Below are 25,048 nucleotides of genomic sequence, written 5' to 3' on the forward strand. Positions count from 1 at the left end.
CAGAAATGCATTTTCAAGGTTTACTCATGTTGTCTTGTATGGCAGGATTTCCTTCTTTTTTAAAAGGCTGAATAAAGATCTATTGTATGTTTATACCACATTTTCATTATCTTTTCACCTGCTGATGGATATTTAAAGTTGCTTCCATATCTTGGCTATTGTTAACAGTGCTGCAATAGACATAAGAGTGCTAATATCTCTTTGAGATCCTAATTTCAACTATTTTGGGTAAATTGTCTGGAAGTGGGATTGCTGGATCAAATGGTAATATTACGGCAGGAGAAAGAAGCCAGTCACAAAAGGACCAACATCACATGATTTCACTTACATGATGAGGTATCTAACACAGTCAGACTCACAGGAGCAAAAAATAGAATGGTAGTCGCCAGGAGTTGGGAGAGGGGGAGGGAGAGATGAAAAGTCACTAAATCTACATGTGTAAAATTTTCAATACGCAAGGTAAGTTCTGAAGATCTAAAGTACAATGTTGTGCCAATAGGTAACAAGACTGTATTATACACTGAAAAATCTATTGAGGGTAGACCTCATGTTGTCTTCCTCACAAAATTTTAATAACAGTATAAAAAAGCATTTTCTTTTCAAATAATACCTAGCAAATAATAATAATGCATTTTCTGAAATTAATGAGACTGTTCTTACTTTAGGACACCTTTGAAATACTGTGTTAACAAGCCGGACTTCCAGTGCAGCTTAGTTGTCCTCGGAGGATACTGCAAAGGCTGTGGCAGAGCAAAGGATTCTGTGCTTACTAGTGATGACCTCCACAGCAGCCGTACTGACATTTCATCCACGCCTCCTGTGAGCTCCTCTTCACCACCAGACAGAACCAAACTGAGTCTTCACTACATTTTTCTATTTTATAAAAAATCCTTCATTCCGGGACCTGGTAACTTTGCATGGGTGGAACACTGGACCCAAGCTTTAATTACACTTAGGTCTATGAAATGTAAGAGCTAGGAGAAACCTTGTCATTTACATATTAGGAAATGGAAGCCTTTGCAACTACTCCGAGAAAAATCTACAAGCATTTATGACACTCATCCTGGTTAGTTGTATTTCTAGGGCAAAGTTGTGACTTTCTGTTCATTATATATAATTTTATATAAAGAATAAAAGTAGGCATTAAGGAGATTCCTTCATCCAGGAAAGGTTTTATGTAATTTAGTCTAAATACTCAACCAACAGCAAGGAACCTTGCTACAGCCACAAAAGGTATCTGATACACTTGGAATTCCAATTGTCCACTATATTCTTATTCCTGCTTATCCAAAGACAAGTGGACTTTTTTTTTTTTTTTTTTTTTTTACAAACTTGGGAATTAAAAAAATAATACATTCTAATCAAGGCACAGTGAGCAAGTTCTTATAATTGAAAATCAAGTGTTCAGATACTGATACTAATTTATACAGGGATGTCAGCTTGTCACATTGAACTGACCTTGCAAATCAGCTCACATCATGCAGTCAGAAATTGTTTCTGAAGGGAAATTTCATGATTAAACATCTAAGAATAAGTTACATATGTCTGTGTTATTTAGTCCAAGTCTAAGACTTCTACAAGGATTCAGTTGACATGATTCCCACTGCTCTGAGGTCCATTTACTATATTCCATCCTCAGATCTGATCTACTGTCCATGTTTTCAGTTTTTTTGTTCATTTTTTGCTCACCAATTTCACTTCATTTCAGTATTTATACAAGTAGTTGCAAATGGTGATTCTATCATACCTATCTTAGCTATAAATGAAGGCAACACTCTCAAGTACAGAATTTTAAAATGAATAATATTTTTGATACTTTTGAACTGAGTCAGATTGTATTCATTGCATAAGTCCAAGAGAGTATTGCAAATAAATCTTCTCTGCATTAAAGTACTTTAGACACAGAAAAAGCTGAATTCTAAAAATTATTTTTCCTTCTTAACATCCATCACTGAAATCAGCAAGAATCTGACAATAATTGACAACATCTTTTTTCTTTCTGAAAAGTACATATGATAATGGTGCCTCCCACATTAATAACATCCTAGGTTCAATAAAATATGGGGTTCTTAGCCCTTTCTTGTAGAGAAAACCAAACCCAAAACCAACAGCAATCTTCTTTGATGAAAAACAGCAATGCACTTAAAATCATATGAATTTGTAAAAAATAAGTAATAGCATCTATTCTTAACTACGCAAATATTTAAATACACATGTGCATATCAGGTATAGTTGAGGATTCTTCTGATCCCCCTTCAAGACCTCTAAAACTCACTTTCACAGATTTTTAAAAATCAATTTTATAATTATTTTCCCATTTGTTTGTACCTCTTTTTCAATAAGACAGCACACATGCATATACCCAATACTTGGTGTAAATTTCAATTCCCACTCAGAGCAGAAGCAAGAAACACACCTCTTTTTTCCCTCTCTTTTTGTCGCTTACATTCCCAGTTGCCTCAGAGACGGCATAACATGTATAAGATAAGCTAATCACATTTTTTAGGTTTCTTGGAACAGAGAAGTTAGATGTTGTCAGTGAATGTATTAGCACAGTCATACCCTGATCCAATATAAAAAGGAAAATGGCAAAGAAATTTTAAAAATACAAAGTATAAAAGAACACGAGAAAAAACTCTACCAGTAGTATTTTATTTCATAATGCAAATAAGCCTTTCTGTCATCATGAGCATTGACATATGTACAGTTTGAGAAGGGTGAGAAATAGACTCATTTCATTTAATCTCCAATGACTGACCAATAAAAGAAAGAAAGAGACATTCCTACATGCAGTACCTGACAGTCTAAACCATCATCAGTGAGCAAAACTAGTTTAAAAACAAGGTTTAAAAGACCTAAAACAGCTTTCCAAAGTCTTTGGTTAATTCTTTGTATTAATGTTTATATATCTTCTCCTGACTTATAAACACTCTTTGTCTTGACATTTAAATTGTTTACTGTTAGAGGTTTAATTTTCTCTTAGTCACTGATGGAATAGAAAGAGTCACCAGAATGTAGAAAGAACACTAGTGACTAAATGTTGAGAAAATTCTTTTTTATGAAATATTAAAATACATTACTGTTTACCTGTCTGTCAAGGAAACCAAGTCAGAATTAGCAGATTTGTTCAACTCTTCAACAAAACATTTCCCAAGAACCATGACCTCAACCAACATCATTCCAAGATAAACAGCCCGTGGAAAAAAGTAAAATACATTTTTAAGTAAAATACATGGCAAGGCCTTAAATCCCACAAAAGGTACCATTTTATATTCATCCAGGAAAAGAAATTAAGCCCCAAGGTAAAAACTATCAATTACTGTCATTTCTTTGTTGCACTCAAAGTGTTCAATTATATCACAAAAAATTTTAGGAAGTACTCATTTAGTTAAAACATGAAATCTTCAAACTACCTGTAGCTCTCCCTAGCTCACACATTAGCACATCTTCCACCGAAATAAAGTCCCTTTCCTATGTTCAACAACAACATGCACGACAGATGTGAGCAGGACCATCAAAGCACTTTCTACCCTTGTTTTCTCTTTCTTCTTCCTTACAAAATGGTATGACATTCTTATTTTAGACATATGTACCCTTTAGTATCATGCTTAAGAATCTGGACAATATGATGATTCATTATGAAAAGCAGTCATGCTGTACATTGATGAATGACTATTGACAAAATGATGTCTATCATTTAAAGGAGAAAATGTAATTGAGACTTTAAATTCCAAATAAAATACTATAACTCAAATGACACTGACTAGCTGTGAGCTTCTAGAAGTCACCCACCTGGGGCAGCATGCGATTTTCTTCCTCCAGCTGTCTTACTCTTGCCTCCAGCTGCCTAACATAGGACAAGGTTGATTCTAAAATTGAAAAGAAAGAACTCACATTATACACACAGGTCTTGTTTGGTACACTGTCAGGCTACTTCTGGCTCCATTTATTTAAATCAGGTAGTGACTACTTAGTCTGATATTTAGAAAAAAAGATCTCTCCCCAGAAAAGCTATAACAGAAGCCATTAAAACTCTTAAGTGGTTTGAACAACTGCACAATGTTAAGGAGAATCAGAGAAATACATAGGTGGTAAGATTGTAGGGGTCTGTACACCATGCAGCCTTCAGAACATTAGACATTTTGAAGATAGTTATTGCCACTTTTCTACTTATTTTGTGCATTTTGAGCTTTCCCATACATAAGCCTTCTTGTAACATTCATTATAACCAAGCTAAATTACAAGGTCTTTTAAAAAACTGAAAATATAATATTTTGAATACCCAGCTGCCTTCATTTTCTCAATAAACTTTTCAAATATTAAGAGGAATGGTTTGTTCTTCTCACAAATCCATAGATACCTATGACCGAATCTAGAGAACAGCTACAAAACGGCTAAGTAATAAAGCTAGTCTCAATTTTGGCTCAAGTTTTTCCCTATTTAGATAAATCAGGGCAGACTTGAAATTTGTTGTTTTCCTTTCTTCAACAAGCTCAGGTGTGTGCTGACAGCTCAGAATCATGTTAGTGTCTGTGAAACTCTAGATTTTATAGCTTTACATTGTGAAAATGTGGTCCACATGTGGAACAAGGTGGAGTTTCATTCTGAGCAACCATTTGACAGCAATGCTTCTTCATTAAACCAAAAACAATCCAGAGCATAGCATCATACTGCAACATAGCTGGAATTCATTCCTTAGCCAAGAGCAAACATACTTCAGGTACAGTGAAATGTACCTGACCAAAGAATCCCTTCAGAGCACATTTACACAATTAATATTGAAGCAACAGATCCTCAGTACATGTTCTTCAGCCTCAAAAATACAAAAGAGTAAGAGGCAAGGCCAAGTTGGTAGTGGATTTAAGAGGACAGCATTTGAAGCCCCTGATAGTCTGCACTTAGGATGACTATGTGTGCAAATGAATACCTTGACCTGAAATTCGTCATGGAAACTCTATAATTTTTATATGAAAATTGGTTATATGAGCCCAGTTCCATTTTGTGACCTCCAAAGCAACAAAATAACATTTTATTTTCTTAAAACACATAAGAAACTTCAGTACTTAATTCACAACATAAAAATTAAACTCACCCCTAACTGGCTTATAGCCTGTCTGTTTTCATGAATGTTTGCAGAAGTCCCCATCACTAACATTAATAGAACCATCCACTGATCTCACACCAATGGTGATGACTTGCCTTGAGCATTTCTCAACAAGACAGAAGAAACACAAGGTAGAGGAAACTGGTGACATTTGCTAGAAATATGTTCTCATTCTTTCTTAGCTCAATGAAATGTTATGTGTTTGCCTTACAGGCTTCAAGAGGGGAAAAAGTGTGGTATAAATGAATAACAAACTTACTGATTTCATGAATATGTTTTACTCTAGCAAATAATAAGTGATTTGCTGATCATCAAAATGTGAATGTATAACAGATTCCCTGATTTACACAGTTCTACAAGCTCCCGTTTCTTAAAAAAAAAAAAAAACTTAATAAATGCCATTGAAGTGAAAAGGTGCTCAGAAACAGTCTATGTAAACCATGAACAGATACAATCCTTTTATACTTTGTTCACAATTTATACCCTATCTTTATTGTACTTACTGCACTATCCTTAAGGCTAGGGTACTGAAAGGAGCTATACAGAGTGATTTAGGTAACAGTTGAAATGCTACTAACTCAATAACTATCTTCAGTCACTTTAATCTATTTCTCTTCTTTAAATCTTTGTAGTTTACATGTTTGATGACTCCATTAAGTTTCTACTTACATTATGAAAGGCATATCATGTCAATTCCAAAAAATGGGAAATTCCTGAATTTGGAAAACATTCCTTAACTGCAATTTTTACTGTCAAGTTACAACAGATGAATTCCAAATATTTGTTTCAAAGCATTCACTGCAAATATGGGCAGGGACAGGAAATGATAGGGAATATTTTCAGACAGGCAACGTAATGAAACAAGTTAGTTCTACAGTAAAGGCAGAGTTAAGGAAAGTTTCGAATTCATTTGTTCCACACAAGTATTTATTGTGTCGCTGATGTCTGTCAAGGCACTCCTGGGGTTGGGATGGAGAGAAGGCCAGTTATTGGAAGTCTTAAGTTTCTCAGAATGCAGACTCCATTTTAAGATTACATGCCCATGTGCTGTGTTCCAGAAGGTCCTGTTCTTCCAGGTTCAGTTTCTGTTGCAATTATTACTTAACAATGAACGGATACAATGAATGGAAAGACTCCTCGTGTGTGTGTGTGTGTGTGTGTGTGTGTGTGTGTGTGTGTGTGTGTGTGTGTGTGTGTGTGTGTGTGTGTGTGTGTGTGTGTGTGTGTGTGTGTGTGTGTGTGTGTATGGAGGAAGAGGGGACAGGAAGAATAGCTGATCTGCATAAATAAATACAAGAATTCACACTGTTCACTGTTTAGTTCATCAAGAAACTGATTATATACTGGTTTTACATGGGAGTAGAGCAGGCACCCTTTTTTTCTGGAATATACTAGAAGATCATCACTGAATCCCTGAGTCCCTATATGAAGAGCTATTGAGGAACCATTTAATCTTTCAATTGTGACATGACAGAAAAACAAATATTTGTTTTGTTAAACCTTTACAACTTCAAGATTTGTTACTGCACCATAGGCTAGCCAAGCCTGACTACTAGTACATAACCAATAATGGTACAGAAAATATGTAAACATTTTAATAAAACATAAAAGGATAAAGTGTAAGAAACTCCACTTCAAAAAATACATCACAATCCACATCCTAGTCCTAGTTGATCATTAGAAAAGAAAGATAAAATCTTTTAAGAACAAAAAAGAGCCCTTTGTGTGCTGGAATATATTTGACCATGTCTGCGACAGTCCCTTCCGCAGGCTGCTGCTTCCTTTCCCTTCCTTTCTCAAGGACCTTCCAGAGTGGTGTCAACTCTAAGCCAAGCTGGTCTTTCATTACACCCAGGGAGTGTGGAGTACAGCTGTACTCCCAGGAGAAGTATATGACAGAAATAAGTGTTTTTATTATAAAATGATACATACATGCATGTGCATGCACACACACAACTACATTAGAACATGCTATCATTTGAACTGATCGCTACATTTATACCAGTGGCTGACAGCTGTTAAAACAGATTTTGGGTGTCATTTTTGGCTTTCAGAACTGTGAGGATGAGGTTCCAAAGGAGCAGCAAGATTCCCTGCAGAAAATAGCCAAATATGAGGCTATACATAGATGTCCAACATATTAAAGAAGGATGCTATCTTCAAGGAGTGTATAAAGAGTTGAGGGGAGATAAGGAGGGGAAAAAAATAAAGCAATAAGGTAATATGCTATTCTGAGCTGAATCATGTGAAACAGGAGTACGCAAAGATCAATATTGTCTGTGGTTCTTCTGAAGAAACCTCACTAATGGATCAACAAGAGCTTCAGAGATCAGACAGAAGCCAGTGAAGTCACATGATGGACAAGAATGATCCTGCTATAAATGAGGGAGAGAGAAGGAATTTACATGAAAGAAGAGAAGGGGATATACTGGGAGCAGACAGAGGAGAAGCCAGTTACGTCCCAGTCTCATGGATCTGAAGAACCAATGTCAAATCACAGATATGCAAATGGTGAGATTTGCTTTTTACTTCCGCCAAGAGCATTTTCTATTTCCACCCTGGGAAATCTACAGACATCTACACATTAGAAAAGCTAGGTGAAACAAACAATACCACTGTGAAATTCAAATGACATTCTCAGGATTTTTTGGGCAAATCTTGATCACATTTTCAAGGCAGAAACCATTCTCTCCATGTATCTCACTCTCTTTTTTGAACCTATATGGAACATGAGTTCACAGTATCTCTTGCAATAAAACAAGTCTAAGAAACAGTCATAAGAATTCCACTAATAAACATCTTCTAATTGATTCCACTTTTAAAATTGAAATATACCTAAGCGATTCCCTAATCTAACCTATCCCTAATCCCGACTCATTTGGCAGATGAGAGAATAAAGTCCAGAAGCTAGTGAATTTGGCCTCTGACACTGGGGATTAGCTACATACATTCAAAAGATTTTGTTTCATTCCTGGGGCATCACAGGGATTCCCACTGCGGATCTTCTAATCACTGAAATGTCAAGCTTCTCACACAGATCATTAAATTCTAACTTCTTTTATTTTTTCCTGATTTTAGATATTCTGGATGGACTTTTACCTTTAAAATAACTTGATATTCTCCTTGGACAACATCCTGGACTTGATTTCACTTCACTTTACCTGAAATGCATTCAGTCATATAAAGTAGCTTGACTTTTTTTTTCTCTGCTAGTTTGAAAATACCCTGGTCAAAATATTAAACCCTCTAATTTCCCCTTTGGTTTCTAAAGTGATGTTTCTCTCCCTGGAGGACTCCCATCCATGAAATCAGCCATGAGTTCCTCTGCTCATTGTACCTAAAAGGTTTACTGTTGATATTTGCAACTGGCTAAGGTTTGTCAAACTTCTAAGTGGTTTTGATTAGACAAAGTGCCATCTGGTCTTTAAGATTTCAGGGCAAAAAATAAAATTTGGTAATGGTCCATTCTAAAACACATTACAGCATTTGGAAGGATGTGCAGGAGGAAAGTCATCTGGAAGACTTTTGCTGCTAAGACAGGCCTTAGCATTTCTGAGGCTAAGTTAGTCTCCCTCAGCCAGAGAAAGTCTAACGGCCAGATGATTTCAAATCCGTAGGCAATCTCTTTAATAAACTCCAAACTCTAAAGACACTCCTTGAATTAGTTCCAAATTAATCCCACCATCCACAGGCTTTTACATATTCCTGAGGGAAAGTCTTCAGAACTATATATTTTAAAAATTATTATGGTTCTAAAAGTGTTACTCTTTCTTCCTCAGGCAAGCAAAGTTCAGCCTCCTACTTAAAAATTAATATTAGCTCCAGAAGTATAAGTGATTACCATTTCTCACTATAATTTGATGCTTTTCTTATTAAAAAAAAAAATCTTGTTGGCATCAGCATTTTAGGATTTGCCTGGATATTTAACTCAGACTGCTTTATTGGCAGAGATAGAATTTTTTATTTTTAATGGGATCTTTAATTGTCCTCAGTAGGTTAAAAAAATGATGTCAGGTCTTGCTCTGGTTCATCATCTACGAAGCTAATTCTACTCTTGTCAGACCTTTCTCTAGGTGGCAATCTGAAAGAAATATGAGATGGTTATTTTCTATTCCAATCCTCCCATGTGGAAACCCGTTCACTGTTTTTCACTGACCCCAACTTCTCTTTGCTCTGGGTCTCTGCCCACATCTTCCCTGCCAAACAATATTTCTCAGTCTAGTCTATAATCCTTATTCCTCTATACATGTTATAAAAAACAGCTTTATAATGAGATGCAGAAAAGATTTCTACCTGTATATGCTGCTTGGCTAGTCTCTACCTCTGAAGGTCAATAATTGTACAATTTTAAATTCTTCTCCCTCCGTAAGTGCCTTTCAATTTTCCTTATCATTTGCCAAGAAATCATATATTGAGTGTCCTGGGATTTTTCTTTACATAGTTTATGTTGTTGCTGTTGTTCAGTCGCTAAGTTGTGTCCGACACTTTGAGATCCCACAGACCACAGCTTGCCAGGCTCCTCTGTCCTCCACTATCTCCCAGAATTTGCTCAAATTCATGTCCATTGATTCAGTGATGCTACCTAACCGTCTCATCCTCTGTCGCCTCAATCACCTCCTGCCCTCAATTTTTCCCAGCATCAGGGTCTTTTCCAATGAGTTGGCTTTTTGCATCAGATGACCAAAGTATTGGAGCTTCAGCTCAGTCCTTCCAATGAATATTCAGGGTTGATTTCCTTTAGGATTGACTGATTTGATCTCCTTGCTGTTCAAGGGACTCTCAAGAGTCTTCTCCAGCACCACAGTTCAAAAGAAAGCATCAATTCTTTGGCACTCAGCCTTCTTTATGGTCCAACTTTCACATCTATACATGACTACTGAAAAAACTATAGCTTTGACTATACAGACCATGGTCAGCAAATGATATCTCTGCTTTGCTTCCAAGCAGCAAGTGTCTTTTAATTTCATGGCTGCTGTCCCCATTTGCAGTGATTTTTATGTTATTTATTTTCACATTTCTTGCCCAAATATGCTACATTAAAACATTCCCTTAAACCCTACACAGTAACTGCTGATGTTCCCTGCAGGGATTTAAGACACACTTGTTGATTTCCTGTAACATCAATTCTTGGTCGTCACCAATAGTGATTATCTGCTGTGTACCAGACACTCTTCTAGATGCAGATAAAGCAGCAAGCAATAGCAAGAGCGATAAGCTTGTGAGTTCATGATAGCACATTTCAGAGGGGAAGACAGACAACGGAAAGCAAATACACTCTTTTGTGAAGGCAACATGAGAAACAAAGGCAGCAAGACAGAGATCTTGGGAAGAGAGATGAGCACAAGTAGGGCTGCATGAGGAAGCCTGGCCTGGGAAGAGTTCTCTGGGGAAGACAAGCTGCAAATAAGTCAACTATGCAAATGGCAAGGGGAAGAGAATTCTCCCCATCAGGGAAGGGTGTGCACAGGCTCTGCTGCAGAGTCCCTTCTGGGGTCTAGCTGTGAAGGGGGAAGGGACAGCAGCTTGAAACTGGGACCTGTTTATCTCATCACCTTTCTCCACTACTTACATTTTTAAAAAACCTTGTGTTCTCTTTGGCTATTTACACTTAGACATAGACTTTAATCCTTTGACTATTGGGTTTCCTTTGTGACAAAAGCCTTAGCATTCCACTTGGCTACATCCTCTCACACATCCTGCTTCCCTCCCATCAGGAAATTCTGTTGACCCTGCTGCCAAAATATCCTGAAAACCCAACCTACTAATAGTCTCCTAACAGGTGTCCTCTCTTCTATCCCTACTTCCTTTCCTGGATCTACTATCATGCAAGATCTATCTCAAACCCACAGCAGCCAGGGTTTTCTTCCTAAAATGATGTCCCATCACGTCATTCTTTTAAACGCCACAGGAGCTCACCGTTTTGTTCCACATAAAAGTCAAAGTCCTGGGGCTCCTCTGGTGGTCCAGTGGTTGAGAATCCGCCTGCCATAGCAGGGGACACAGTGTCAATCCCTCGTCCAGAAAGATCCCGGACGTGCCACAGGGCAACTAAGCCTGTGCACTGGAGCCCAGTAGCTACAACTAGTGAGCCCACTTGCCCTACAGCTCCTCCTTCAAAATGAGAAGCCACTGCAATGAGAAGCCCACACACAATTAAAGAGTAGCACCCCTGCTCTCCGTAACTGTGCACAGCAACTAAGACTCAGTGCAGCCAAAAATAAATAAATATATACTCTTAAAGTCAAAGTCCTTAAAAAGCCCAGCAGGATACCTGGCAAGCCACCTCCCCCAGGCTTCCTTTCTATTCCCAAACATCCCAGGGACACTTGCTTTTGTTGTCCAGCTTCTGGGCTGCTGGTCCCCCAGGGAGATGCTTGGCTAATTTCCTCACTGCCCCCACCTCCACCCCACATCTTCCCAATCTCTGGTAGCTTGTTCTATTTCCTTATTTTTCTTCAAAATACGTTATCACCTTCTATCATATAAACTGTCTTATTCACATGCTACGTTTACTCTATAAGCCCCATCTCTCCTCATCAGAATGTCAATTCCAGGAGGCAGGGATCTTTGCTGTGTTGGGTGATGCACTCCACATGCTTAGAATGGTGTCTGGCACCATAAAAATTTATTGAACAAATCAATAAACCAATTACACAGATAGTGTCCTGAAAGGTCACTGTTTCATAGGACAAGTCTACACGTTTCAATCACACCAGGGAAGACAGTTCGTATTTGAATGGAGCCAATATCAATTCGGTTGTGCCACTGAACATGAAGAACATTCTATAGAACACTAAACTTTGGGGGAAACACTGGGGAGGTTCTCAAATTATGTCAGATCTAATCATTGGTGGGCCATTTTGGTAAGAAAATCTAAAATGTGTTTTCATCAGGCTCAAAAAAAAAATTTGTTCTGTATTGGGGAGGGTGGTGCATGGAGAAGGAAAAAGGGCAAGAAGGAAAGTCAAGGTGAGGGAGAGTAGGAGGAATAGACAGAGAGACAAATATAAAAAGAGTCATGGAAAATGCGCCAATATGAAGCATTTCTGCCACTAGTATCTTGGAACACAGTATTTCCAGATGGAAATTTGCTTAAATTGATAAGGTTCCCCTTTTTGGCTAGAAATGCCACTGGAAGGAATTTGAACTTCACCTGGACATTCCCCTCCCAGCCCATCCCTGCGACGGAGGGGTGTGTGAGGGGGAAGGCAGGAGAGCAATCACAGCTGTGGGGCACGGGGCAGGGGCCAGCTGGGCCCTTTGTGAGGTGCTCTGAGCTGTCAGAGAGCAGCCTGAGGAGGGCAGAGAGCAGTGGTCCGTGTCGAAACAGGTTATGTTTCTTCATGAAGAGAAAAACCTGTCATTTCAAAGGAAAAGAGAACAGAGCAATGTGCTGTCCTGTTTATTTTAATTAGAATGAAGGCTGGAAATGAAGGCTTTTCCCGAGAATGCTTTGACAGGAAAAATCACAAGTGCTATCTCCTGAGAGTGCCATGCAAGGGATATGTTTTTGGAAACAATCCAGAGTTTGTTTCACTAATTATTTTCTATAAAAGAGTAAACAGTTAAATGAATATGGAAATCCAATGATGTGCACATAAACCAATTTAGAAAACAGAAAAGAAATTCAGGGCCTATGTCTTAGCTTTGTTTCAGAAAATAATCACCGGACATTTTTCAAGTTTCTCCTCTTTCCAAATGAGAGTGTTTGTAATCTGAGAGAGAATGGCATTTTGTTGCCTATTTGCCAACATCCACCCGTACCTATTCCTTGGGAATTAGCACCTGGTTGTTTCAGCTTCCATTTCTCTCTAGAAACGAGAGGCTCTATATGGCAAGTCCTTGGCCTTGTAGTTACATTCCAAGTTGTCCTATGACTCACACAGCTCTATGAGTGAAGGTGCCCCATAACTTTTGGTTGAAGAAATGAATGAATGTCCTCATCATTCGGTTCCCAGCTGCTCTGGTTGCTTCTCTAAGTTTGGTGTTCCCAGAACAGTTTGAAGCATTTAACTCAAAATCCAGTCAAATTTCCACCAGAAGATCACCAATAACAAGCAATCTAAACTGATGTCTGGCTTAGAGGAAGTTTGTGTGCCCTCAAATTGCTTTCCCTTTGACTTTGCTCTTTGATAGCATCAACCCTATGAAGGAGAAACTAGATAAATAGCACTGAGCTGGCCTAAAGGACGGGTGACTCCATGGAAAATATTTCAAACTCTAAATAGCTGTTTAGTGTATCATTTTAACAGTTACCCCGGGTTAAAATGTGCCTTACTTTCCACTGCTATGTTGCTGCTGCTGCTGTTGTTATTTCCCAGGGAAAAATGACTGCCTTTTCCCAATGCTGGAGGATAATTCATGTCATTTTAAGAAATGTACCAATTTCCTTCAATGTATGTGGCCCCCTTGTAAGTGCATCTTGTCAGCACTGTTAATGAATGAACAAGGAAGCAAATCTATAAGAAAACAGATTTTCAAAAGACAGTAAGCCTATATAAAAATTTTTTCTTTGGATAATTATTTTGATTTTTATATATATTTAGATGTTTTTAAAAGCCTATATACAATAGCTTTTTATTGTCATACTTTTCTGCAAAATAAAATATTTTATGGCATTGTACAGCAAAGCATCATTAGTTTGAATTTCATCAATTAGGAATTCATAAAAATTTTGTTCAATTCTGCCTATATATAATCTCTGCATTGGCTATGAAAAGCAGTGGGCAAAACAAACTCAGAGAGTGACAATTAAGAAATAATTGCCTTACATAAGAAAAGCAAAGTTTTCACAATGTTTTAGCATTATCTATCCATACATAAAGTGATATAGATAGATAATGGATGAGTCTATCAGATAATGTAGCCATTATCTGATCTATCTAAACTATTGTAGCCAAATAGTTTAGATAATATTGGAAAGACCAAATACTGTGGAACTTTTTTCTTTGTTGTTAGCTATTTTAGTTGTATTAACAAGCACTTTGGACTCAGTTAAGATACATTTATTAAGTAATTACTATGTGCTACACTCTCGTGTGCTATATTCACTCTACTGAAAACAAAAAGGGCTCTTCTGCTCAAGGAACACTCTAGTATGGAAGACAGATGGACAAGCAAACACCAACATATAAGTAAACACACTGCTCCCCTGTACACTCGCCATAACTTTAGCTGAGATCTAGATCATCAGAGAAGACCTGAGGCATCCAAACTGAAGCTTGAATGTAAAGTTTCTCGGAACAAACTTTCCAAATAGCAAGAATAAAATTTGTAAAGTTCCCAAGAAGGGGATGAGCCAGAGGCGCTCAACAAAAAGAAAGACTGTAGTGATCTGAGAGAAGTGAGGGGAGATGAAGTTGGAGGAGCAGAGACAAGACCCACGATGTCAGTGAATCAACAAAAGGAGATGTGATTTTGTACTATTTGGAGCAGGGAACCATTGGGGAAGGGAGACTGGTACATTACAGTGGCATCAGTTCAATGTGTTGGTCACATCAGAAAAGACCCTCTTTCTGGGAAAGATTGAAGGCAGGAGGAGAAGGTGAGAGAGTCAATTCCTAGGCAGTTTGATAAGAAGTCCAGGGTCTTCCAGAAGGAGAAAGGTGTCTGAGGCTCTCAAGGAGGGGATAGGGTTCTGGCAAGTTCAAGGAGGAAAGGACAAACTTTTTTTCCCCCTACATTTCTTAGTAAGGATTTTATAACAACAATACATTCTGCTTGAGGGCAGTTTCTCCTTCCTGAAAAACTTCTGACTAATCCTGTTCTTTCTATTGTTAAGTTCTAATCCTGTTATCTTAAAATGTAAATTGTGGGAACGGGTCTAGTAAGATCTTTACAACCTTGAGACATTCTTTTGATTTATTGTAATAACCAATTGAAAAAGTATATAACTCCTTTTTCTAAGACTAGAGAGGGGGCCACTCTCCTTCCCCCTTCTGATATCGATGTCAGAAGCTTTCTTTGTCCCTTTTCACTGTAATAAAACTCTGCTACACAAAAGCTCTTGAGTGATCAAGCCTGGTCCCTGGTCCCAAAGCCAAATCTTCTTCTTCAGAGATCACCAATCTGACATTGTTCACAGTAAGCTATCAAAGAGAATGACAGAGGATGAGATGGTTGGATGCCATCAGTGACTCAATGGACATAAGTTTGAGCAACCTCCAAGAGATGGTGAAGGACAGGGAAGCCTGGTGTGTTGCAGTCCATGGGGTTGCAAACTGAGTGACTAAACAACAACAAATCTCAGAAGTCTTATTAAATACAGCCAACACAGGGCACCCTGGATATGTTCACGATGGTTTTCATGCCCTTTGATTTCAGAGACACCTGATCATAGTGCAGGAGGGAAGGGCAAGTTTTAAGAAAACTCTGTATCTTTCTCCATTCCCAAAGATTCAATCATCTTGTCTCACTAAGCAATTACCAGGCAACAAACAACAGACTAATCAGTTTGGTCAAGCAAGTATATCAGATGATACTCATAATAGCTAATAATTTTAATTTGCCTTATCATTTATCAAGCACTTCATTAAAGGGGCAAAGGCATTTTTCACATGCAATAATGCATTTAATCCTGACTGCAAGATCATGAGAAATACTGGACTGGATGAAGCACAAACTGGAATCAACATTTCCAGGAGAAATATCAGTAACCTCAGACACGCAGATGACACCACACTTATGGCAGAAAGTGAAGAAGAAATAAAGAGCCTCTTGATGAAATTGAAAGAGGAGAGTGAAAAAGTTGGCTTAAAACTCAACATTTAGTTGCAGGATATAAAATTAACACACAGAAATTCCTTAGAAATATCCGCTAACAATGAGAAAGCATAAAGAGAAATTAAGGAAACAATACCATTCACCATTGCAACAAAAAGAATAAAATACTTAGGAGTATATCTACCTAAAGAAACAAAAGGCCTATACATAGAAAACTATAGAACACTGAGTAAAGAAATCAAAGAGGACACAAACAGATGGAGAATATACTGTGTTCATGGATTGGAAGAATCAATATTCTGAAAATGGCTATACCACCCAAAGCAATCTATAGATTCAATGCAATCCCTATCAAGCTACCAATAGTATTTTTCACAAATAATTTCACAATTTGTATGGAAATACAAAAAACCTCGAATAGCCAAAGCAATCTTGAGAAAGAAGAATGGAACTGGAGGAATCAACCTGCCTGATTTCAGGCCCTACTGTAAAGCCACAGTCATCAAGACAGTATGGTACTGGCACAAAGACAGAAATATAGATCAATGGAATAGAAAGAATAGAAAGCCCAGAGATAAATCCACGAACCTATGGACACCTTATCTTCGACAAAGGAGGCAAGGATATACAGTGGAAAAAAGACAACCTCTTTAACAAGTGGTGCTGGGAAAACTGACCAACCACCTGTAAAAGAATGAAACTAGAACACTTTCTAACACCATACACAAAAATAAACTCAAAATGGATTAAAGATCTAAATGTAAGACCAGAAACTATAAAACTCCTAGAGGAGAACATGGGCAAAACACTCTCCGACATAAATCACAGCAGGATCCTCTATGACCCACCTCCCAGAATATTGGAAATAAAAGCAAAACTAAACAAATGGGACCTAATGAAACTTAAAAGCTTTTGAACAACAAAGGAAACTATAAGCAAGGTGAAAAGACAGCCCTCAGAATGGGAGAAAATAATAGCAAACGAAGCAACAGACAAAGGATTAATCTCAAAAATTTACAAGCAACTCCTGCAGCTCAATTCCAGAAATATAAACGACCCAATCAAAAAATGGGCCAAAGAACTAAACAGACATTTCTCCAAAGACATATAGATGGCTACCAAACACATGAAAAAATGCTCAATATCACTCATTATCAGAGAAATGCAAATCAAAACCACAATGAGGTACCATTACATGCCAGTCAGGATGGCTGCTATCCAAAAGTCTACAAGCAATAAATGCTGCAGAGGGTGTGGAGAAAAGGGAACCCTCTTACACTATTGGTGGGAATGCAAACTACTACAGCCATTACGGAGAACAGTGTGGAGATTCCTTAAAAAACTGGAAATAGAACTGCCACATGACCTAGCAATCCCACTCCTGGGCATACACACTGAGGAAACCAGATCCGAAAGAGACACGTGCACCCCAATGTTCATCGCAGCACTGTTTATAATAGCCAAGACATGGAAGCAACCTAGATGCCTATCAGCAGATGAATGGATAAGGAAGCTGTGGTACATATACACTATGGAATATTACTCAGCCATTAAAAAGAATTCATTTGAATCAGTTCTAATGAGATGGATGAAACTGGAGCCCATTATACAGAGTGAAGTAAGCCAGAAAGATAAAGACCAATACAGCATACTAATGCATATATATGGAATTTTAAAAGATGGTAATGATAACCCTATATGCAAAACAGAAAAAGAGAGACTGATGTACAGAACAGACTTTGGGACTCTGTGGGAGAAGGTGAGAGTGGGATGTTCTGAGAGAATAACATTGAAACAAGTATACTATCAAGGGTGAAACAGATCACCAGCCCAGGTTGGATGCAAGAGACAAGTGCTAGGGCTGGTACACTGTGAAGACCCAGAGGGATCGGATGGGGAGGGTGGTGGGAGGGGTATCAGGATGGGGAAGACATGTAAACCCATGGCTGATTCATGTCAATGTATGGCAAAAACCACTACAATACTGTAAAGTAAGTAGCCTCCAACTAATAAAAATAAATAAAAATGGAAAAAAAAAAAAAACCTCAACATTCCGAAAGCTAACATCATGGCATCCGTCCCAAACACTTCATGGCAAATAGATGGCAGTGTCAGACTTTATTTTGGGGGGCTCCAAAATTACTGCAGATGGTGACTGCAGTCATGAAATTAAAACAGGCTTGCTCCTTGGAAGAAAAGCTATGATCAACCTAGACAGCATATTAAAAAGTTAAATTAAATATTACTCTGCCAACAAAGGTCCATCTAGTCAAAGCTATGGTTTTCCCAGTGGTCATGTATGGATGTGAGAGTTGGACCATAAAGAAAGTTGAGTGCCAAAGAATTGATGCTTTTGAACTGTAGTGTTGAAGAAGACTCTTGAGAGTCCCTTGGACTGCAAGGAGATCAAACCAGTCAATCCTAAAGTAAATCAGTCCTGAATATTCACTGGAAGTACTGATGTTGAAGCTGAAACTTCAGTCCTTTGGCCACCTCCTGCAAAGAACTGACTTGATGGACATGAATTTGAGCAAGCTCCGGGAGTTGGTGATGGGCAGGGAAGCCTGGCAGGCTACAGTCCATGGGGTCTCAAAGAGTCAGACACAACTGAGCAATTGAACTGAACTGACCTTCAAGTAAGCCAGAGTCAGCCAAAGTAAGTTCAGTTCAGTTGCTCAGTCGTGTCCCACTCTTTGCAACCCCATGAATCGCAGCATGCCAGGCCTCCCTGTCCATCACCAACTCCCGGAGTCTACCCAAACCCATGCCCATCGAGTTGGTGATGCCATCCAGCCATCTCATCCTCTGTTGTCCCCTTCTCCTCCTGCCCCCAATCCCTCCCAGCATCAGGGTCTTTTCCAATGAGTCAACTCTTCACATAAGGTGGCCAAAGTATTGGGGTTTCAGCTTCAGCATCAGTCCTTCCAATGAACACCTAGGACTGATCTCCTTTAGGATGGACTGGTTGGATCTCCTTGCAGTCCAAGGGACTCTCAAGAGTCTTCTCCAACACCACAATTCAAAAGCATCAATTTTTCGGTGCTCAGCTTTCTTCACAGTCCAACTCTCACATCCATACATGACCACTGGAAAAACCATAGCCTTGACCAGACGGACCTTTGTTGGCAAAGTAATGTCTCTGCTTTTTAATATGCTATCTAGGTTGTTTCATAACTTTCCTTCCAAGGAGTAAGTGTCTTTTAATTTCATGGCTGCAGTCACCATCTGCAGTGATTTTGGAGCCCAAAAAAACGAAGTCTGACACTGTTTCCACTGTCTCCCCATCTATTTCCCATGAGGTGATGGGACCAGATGCCAAAGTAAAGCTATCAAGTTTCTAGCTCAAAAACCACCAAACCACCCCTGGCTAAGTGCTTGGATTTGCCAAATCATTAGGTGCTGCTGAGCTTAAGTTGCTCAGTCATGTGCAACTCTGTGACCCCATGGACTATAGCCCGCCAGGTTCCTCTCCTCTGTCCATGGGATTTCCCCGGCAAGTATACTGGAGTGGGTTGCCATGTCCTCCTCCAGGGGATCTTCCCAACTCAGGGATCAAACCCGGGTCTCCAGCATTGCAGGCAGATTCTTTACCATCAGAGGCACCAGAGAAGACTGTCAAGTCATTAATGGGCTTAATGAACACAGATACCTTTTACAACATGCTCTTTGAACAATTTTACAAACTTCTTACAATTCAGAAACCTACAAACCAATCAGTCCTAAAGGAAATCAGCCCAGAATATTTGGTGGAAGGACTGCTGCTGAAGCTGAAGCTCCAGTACTTTGACCACTTGATGTGAAGAACTGATTCATTAGGAAAGACCCTGATACTGGGAAAGACTGAAGGCAGGAGGAGAAGGGGATGACAGAGGACAAGATGGTTGGATGGCATCACTGACTCAATGGACATGAGTTTGAGTAAGCTCTGGGAAATGGTGAAGGACAGGGAAGCCTGGCATGCTGCAGTCCATGAGGTTTGAAAGAGTTGGACATGACTGAGCAACTGAACAACAATGACAACAGGCTTAGAAGAAAATTCTGGACAAAGGCAAAGAGCAGTTTCTTCTGGCTTACTGATGTCTAATCTGAGCTGTTTTCGCAGTAGCTGCTTTCCTGGATTCACTTCTGAACTGCTGGGGAACCCAATGAAATGTTACCCACTTTGCTTAATTTAATGTCACAGCTACCGATGCTGTTTACCATTCTTCCTGGTGAGAGCAAAAGGAAATCTGATATACATCACCTCGTAGACATCTGGACAGAAGTTGGTTATTCCCCCAAGGCGAATATCTCAACACAGTATTTCTAAAGTAATCATGCTTGGCCTCAAAATCCTATAGACACTCAAAGTATGTATCATTACTTAATGAGTCATGAGAAATAAGAGCAGGTACAAAGAACTTGTACACCTAAAGTAACTGTAATCACCAAACAATGATGTCTCAAGCTCTGTACAGCCTGAAATTATACATACAACAATGGAAAGCATATTTTAACTTCATTTTAGCCCTGCAATGAATTTACTAAATTCTGTTTACACTAATTCCCAGATTGATAATGTATTATCCTAGAAATGTTATGTGTTGTATTATAAAAATAACATCATTGAATCAATGATTTTTAATCACCATCACAAAATATACGAGGGCTTCTTTAACTTTCAAAGCAGATGGAATTGAAAATCTTTATGTTTTCACTTGTGTTAACTCTTCTCAGTGCGGTCTCTATTTAGGGAAAACCTTAAGTTATAAATAAAAGAAATGCATGAGTCAAAAAGTAAAAGAAGAAATAATACAGAGTGTGAAATCCTAAAATAAACTATGAAGTCCACGTTCCTTAGGGAAGGGACTGTGCTTTTTTTTTTCTTTATAACCCAAGTTTGGCACCAATATTTAACTTCTAATAGATGTTAAACTAAGGTGCATGCCTCTTCAACATGAAAATGACCTTTGAGTATTTTAAGAATTAAAAACGTCTCTATAAAGTTCAAGTGTATGTGAGTTGAAAGAAAGTTCAAGCAGGTGACTTTAAGGAAGAAGTGTAGCAGTGAATGAAAGAAGCAGATGCGAAATCAGATCACAATAATAACATTTCCCTTTAAAACACATTAAGAAAAAAGGTCTACCTGGTCTCAGATGGGTTGAGTGAAGGATTCTAATTAAAACAATAATAATTAAATGATGTTTTTACACCCTTGGGAAAATTCCATTATAAAGAGATATCTTAGGGCGTGCTAGGTGGTAGGAGACTGGTCAAAGAGATACCTCTTGCCTGTGTATTCCTACAATTAATAATTAACATTATTCTATTCCTACTCCTCTGGGAGTACACTGCTCTGGGGGTGGGTATCATCATCATGAAAAGATAATTATAGTCTAATATTTCTCCTTGAGAATAAAGCTATGCAAGAATTTACAACAATGCAAGAAGGGGGGGGGCGGGATCCACTAATGCAACTGTTTATAAATACATCCTTCTCTCCTCTATGGACAGCTCAGCTTTCTGCCATTAGCACCAACAAACCAACCGGGGCTTCTGTTTGTGGCTATTAGCTTAGCAGATTTATTGAGAAAAAGCTTCTTAAATCATCACATTTGACCCAGGAATGGGACAAGATAAAGCGTTTTTAATTTGCTGTCTGTCCATAAGAAGTACTCGGGAACATTAAGATAGAATAAAACGGTAGGTCCACGGCCCATGTAAATTCAAATCCATAGAAAATGATGAATGCCTCTTAAATTTACAAATGTATATGTCTTTCCATAATGTCCATTTTAATGAACTGATTTATAAAGAGATAAATTGTCTTCATCTAAATAACAACTGATTTGAAATTTATTTTCCTGTTGCTGTCTGTGCAGCCCCCAAAGACATTCATCTGGGATCTGGTATAGATTAGTGGTGAAGAGCATGGAACCAGACTGCCTGAGTTTGCATCCTCACTCAACCACCTTCTCTGCAGCCTTGTGAGAGTTATCAAACTCTGTTTCCTCATTTGCAAAGTGGATCAGTAACAATCATCCACTCATGATGTACGTACCGAGTGAGTTACTGGATGGAGGCACCTAGGACAGTGCCTGGCACAGGGTAAGCCCCCGCTATTAACACTCGCCGCCCTTCTAGTGTTCAGTGTGGCCCTGGGCCCACCACCAGCACCGCTGGAGTGAGGCAGGCTGCTTGCCTGGCCCTCCTCCTTCCAGATCCTCGATGGCAGACGGCACTGTGCTCCACATGTGTGCTGTCTCCTATGCACATGCCTTTCACAGGCTCTTCAGCCTTGCTCTCTGTCTACTTTGTCTCAGCCATACACGTGAACCCTGGTAAGTCACACCTTCCGCTGAGCGCAGCCTGACCACTGCATCAAACACTGAACATCAGCAAAGAGAATCTGTGAAATGGGAGTGAAAACCAGCTGAATACAAATGGGTAAGAAGATTCAAAGGAAAGGGAATGCCTATGTTTGGGAGCAGCACTAACTAAATGTGCACACACCTCATTTGATTAGTCTTTAAGTGACTAGTGACCCTCTGGCTGTTAATGAACACTGCATTTAGGCCAAAAAAGCATATTTTTTTTTATACAGCAAATGGTTCAATGTTTCAGACATGGAGTTATAATGGAGAACAAACAACTGATAAGCAAGAAAATAAAATCATTTGAAATGTGCTAAGGGTGATGAAAGAGTGGCTGGAGAGTTAGAGAAGGCCCCTCTAAAGAATGGGCATTTAAATTAAGAAATAATGACTGAGAGCCATGGTTTAGAAGATGAGCATTCTAGACAAAAGGGGCAGTGCATGCAGAGGCTCTGTGGTAGAGATGAGCAAAGTATTTATTTATTTATTTTTAATTAGAAAATATAGAGACTTCCCTGATTAAGTGGTTAAGAAACTGCCTTGCAATGCAGGAGACATGGGTTCAATCCCTGGTCGGGGAACTAAGATCCCACATGCTGTAGAGCAACAAAGGCCACATCTACTGAATCCTGGGTGCAGAATGAGAGTCCATTCACCACAACGAAAGATCCCACATGATGCAACAAAGACCCCATGTGCTGCAACTAAAACCTGATACTACCAAATAAAATAAATAAATATTAAAAATAAAATAATTCAGTACAATTAAAAAGAAAAGTATTAGGCACCAAATCTGTATCTGGTGGTTAGGTTCATGTGACCCCTTCCAACTCTAAAACTCCATACATCTCTCTAGAAGGTGATGTATTGGTAGGTACAGATAAGGCAGATTAAACTGGCTCTAGCACTCTGGACTGACTATACAAAAACGCCAGAGGAAAGCATTTTAGTAGATGATGTGCATAAGCAGTCATCTGCTTTCATCACAGGAATATAGAAGATGGATTGGATTTTATAAGTTTTGTTATTATCTGGTTGGTCAAAGAAAGAGTAAAGTGGTCAAAGACAATCCCCCATCTTCACAATTTAAAGACCATGGGACTTGAGGATGAAGGAGATGCAGAGAGAGAAAGTGGGACTTGGAGATGACACCATAGCCAAGCAGACCCATGAACGACCTAGAGTTTAAAAAATCATTAAAAAAATTTTAAATTTCAAAGGCTGTTCATGAACTTCACTCACACTGCTCTGCAGGACTTCTGAAACAAACACCCTCTTCAAGTCCCTTCTGAAAAATTCTTTTCCAATTATGAAGACAACTCCAATATTTTAGGTAAAATTTCCTCTTAATGAGGGAAGAGACAGTCTGAGGATAGATAAACCGAGTTGCCTGGCTGTGTTTAATTTCTCACTCAGTCTGGCAAATCAAGAGAGAAAGCCTTAGTTCATACATTAATATTTATGAAAAAATGGCATAATGTTCCATTTGGAAAGAAGATTTGGGGGAAATGCTACATCCAGCAAAGCCAGCTCAGGCTCTCTGGACTGCAATCTGCTTCTGCAGGTATGCCCCTTAATAGGGAAGGTAAACTTCCAATTAATGTGGAATTTCTGTTGTAAAAATATCTTTACAGATAAATAGATCAAAGAGAGGCCTCGGAAACCACAGCAACTATATATTTTAATTAAAGTTTGCAGCTCGAAAGGAAAATCTTGAATAATTGGTGCCTCCAAGTCTTTGCTGAATTGGCTTAGCTATGGGAAATACAGGCTTTTAGTAACAAAAGAAAAAGCTTCCACTTTACCATCTTCCATTTACTACACACATCTCTTAGAATGTGAGATAGCCTGAGTTAATTCTCCAATACGTGAAGCTAAAATTTGCCCTCTGAATAGAAAGTCCACTTGAACACAAAATAGAAGAAAAATTACAACTCTGGCTTAGGAATGTTTTTCCAGCCACAGGTAAGATGTACACAAAAGATATTATTTTAAAAACCTTTTGACAACTACCATTAGTACTCTCAATTTATTGAATGTCAATGATGTCTGTTTATCATAGAAAAGTGACATTTTGCTACTTTTTGAATAATTGCCTGAAACAGAAGTGGAAATCCTTAACCACATACTTATTCAACAAACATTTTATGGGCAGTCAACCATGTGTCTGTATGGAAAAAAAATATCCTAATAGAATATATTTAACAGAACATTCCCATACTATGTGCATTCTGGACACTATGCTTTATTTTCACAATAATATCATAACTATTTGACAGACAGGGTGACAGTGATCTAGTGAAGATTAGTGACCTTTTGTAAGTACTAAGACTGTGTCTGTAACTGCAAGCCAGTTCAAAGCTTCAATAGAACCAGTCAGTTAACTTCATCAACAGCCTGTCAATAATACCAAAAATAAAACTCAGGTAAATCACTAGAGTCATCTATCTATGCACAGGAAAAATTCCAGATGGGATCAGATTGTCCTTGTCCCTAATAACGAAGAACATGTTGTAGGAGAACCATATAAGTGTCTGTATGATCATATAAGCATCCCAGCAAAGATTAATAGTTAAATGCCATCCAAACCAAATGTGGCACTGGGGCAGTTCTTGGAATGATTCCAAAAGGAAACAGCAACATTTTATTTGAAATGTATAATCTCCTTTGCTGTCAACTAATCCAAATATCTAAGTTTTACAACAAATATGTCTCAGGAATATATTACTATTTATTATTAACATTGTGCTCTCCTATCACCAACTGTATCCGGTCCCAGGTCTGCCAACACCAAGTCCCCCACTGAACTGACTCTTTCTGTCATAAATGGAAGTTCTATGCGTTGCCGCCAAGCTGGCAAAGTTCCAAC

The 25,048-nt window shown here is 38.6% G+C and overlaps 1 protein-coding gene across 6 annotated transcripts in view; it reads right to left on the minus strand.

Moving 5' to 3' along the window:
* Positions 1-25,048, minus strand: part of CCDC85A (coiled-coil domain containing 85A) — a 215,713-nt gene that overhangs the window by 51,186 nt on the left and 139,479 nt on the right. For 5 of the 6 annotated variants that reach the window (XM_043917970.1, XM_043917971.1, XM_043917966.1 and 2 more), the window contains exon 3: positions 3,793-3,869. The exons of the other annotated variant lie outside the window; for it this stretch is intronic. In XM_043917970.1, coding sequence (XP_043773905.1) covers positions 3,793-3,869 — 77 coding nt within the window. The remainder of the gene's footprint in view (positions 1-3,792; positions 3,870-25,048) is intronic. 6 annotated transcript variants of the gene reach the window in all.

Source organism: Cervus elaphus, chromosome 11 (assembly GCF_910594005.1).
Source record: "Cervus elaphus chromosome 11, mCerEla1.1, whole genome shotgun sequence".
In the NCBI taxonomy this organism is placed as follows: Eukaryota; Metazoa; Chordata; class Mammalia; order Artiodactyla; family Cervidae; genus Cervus; species Cervus elaphus.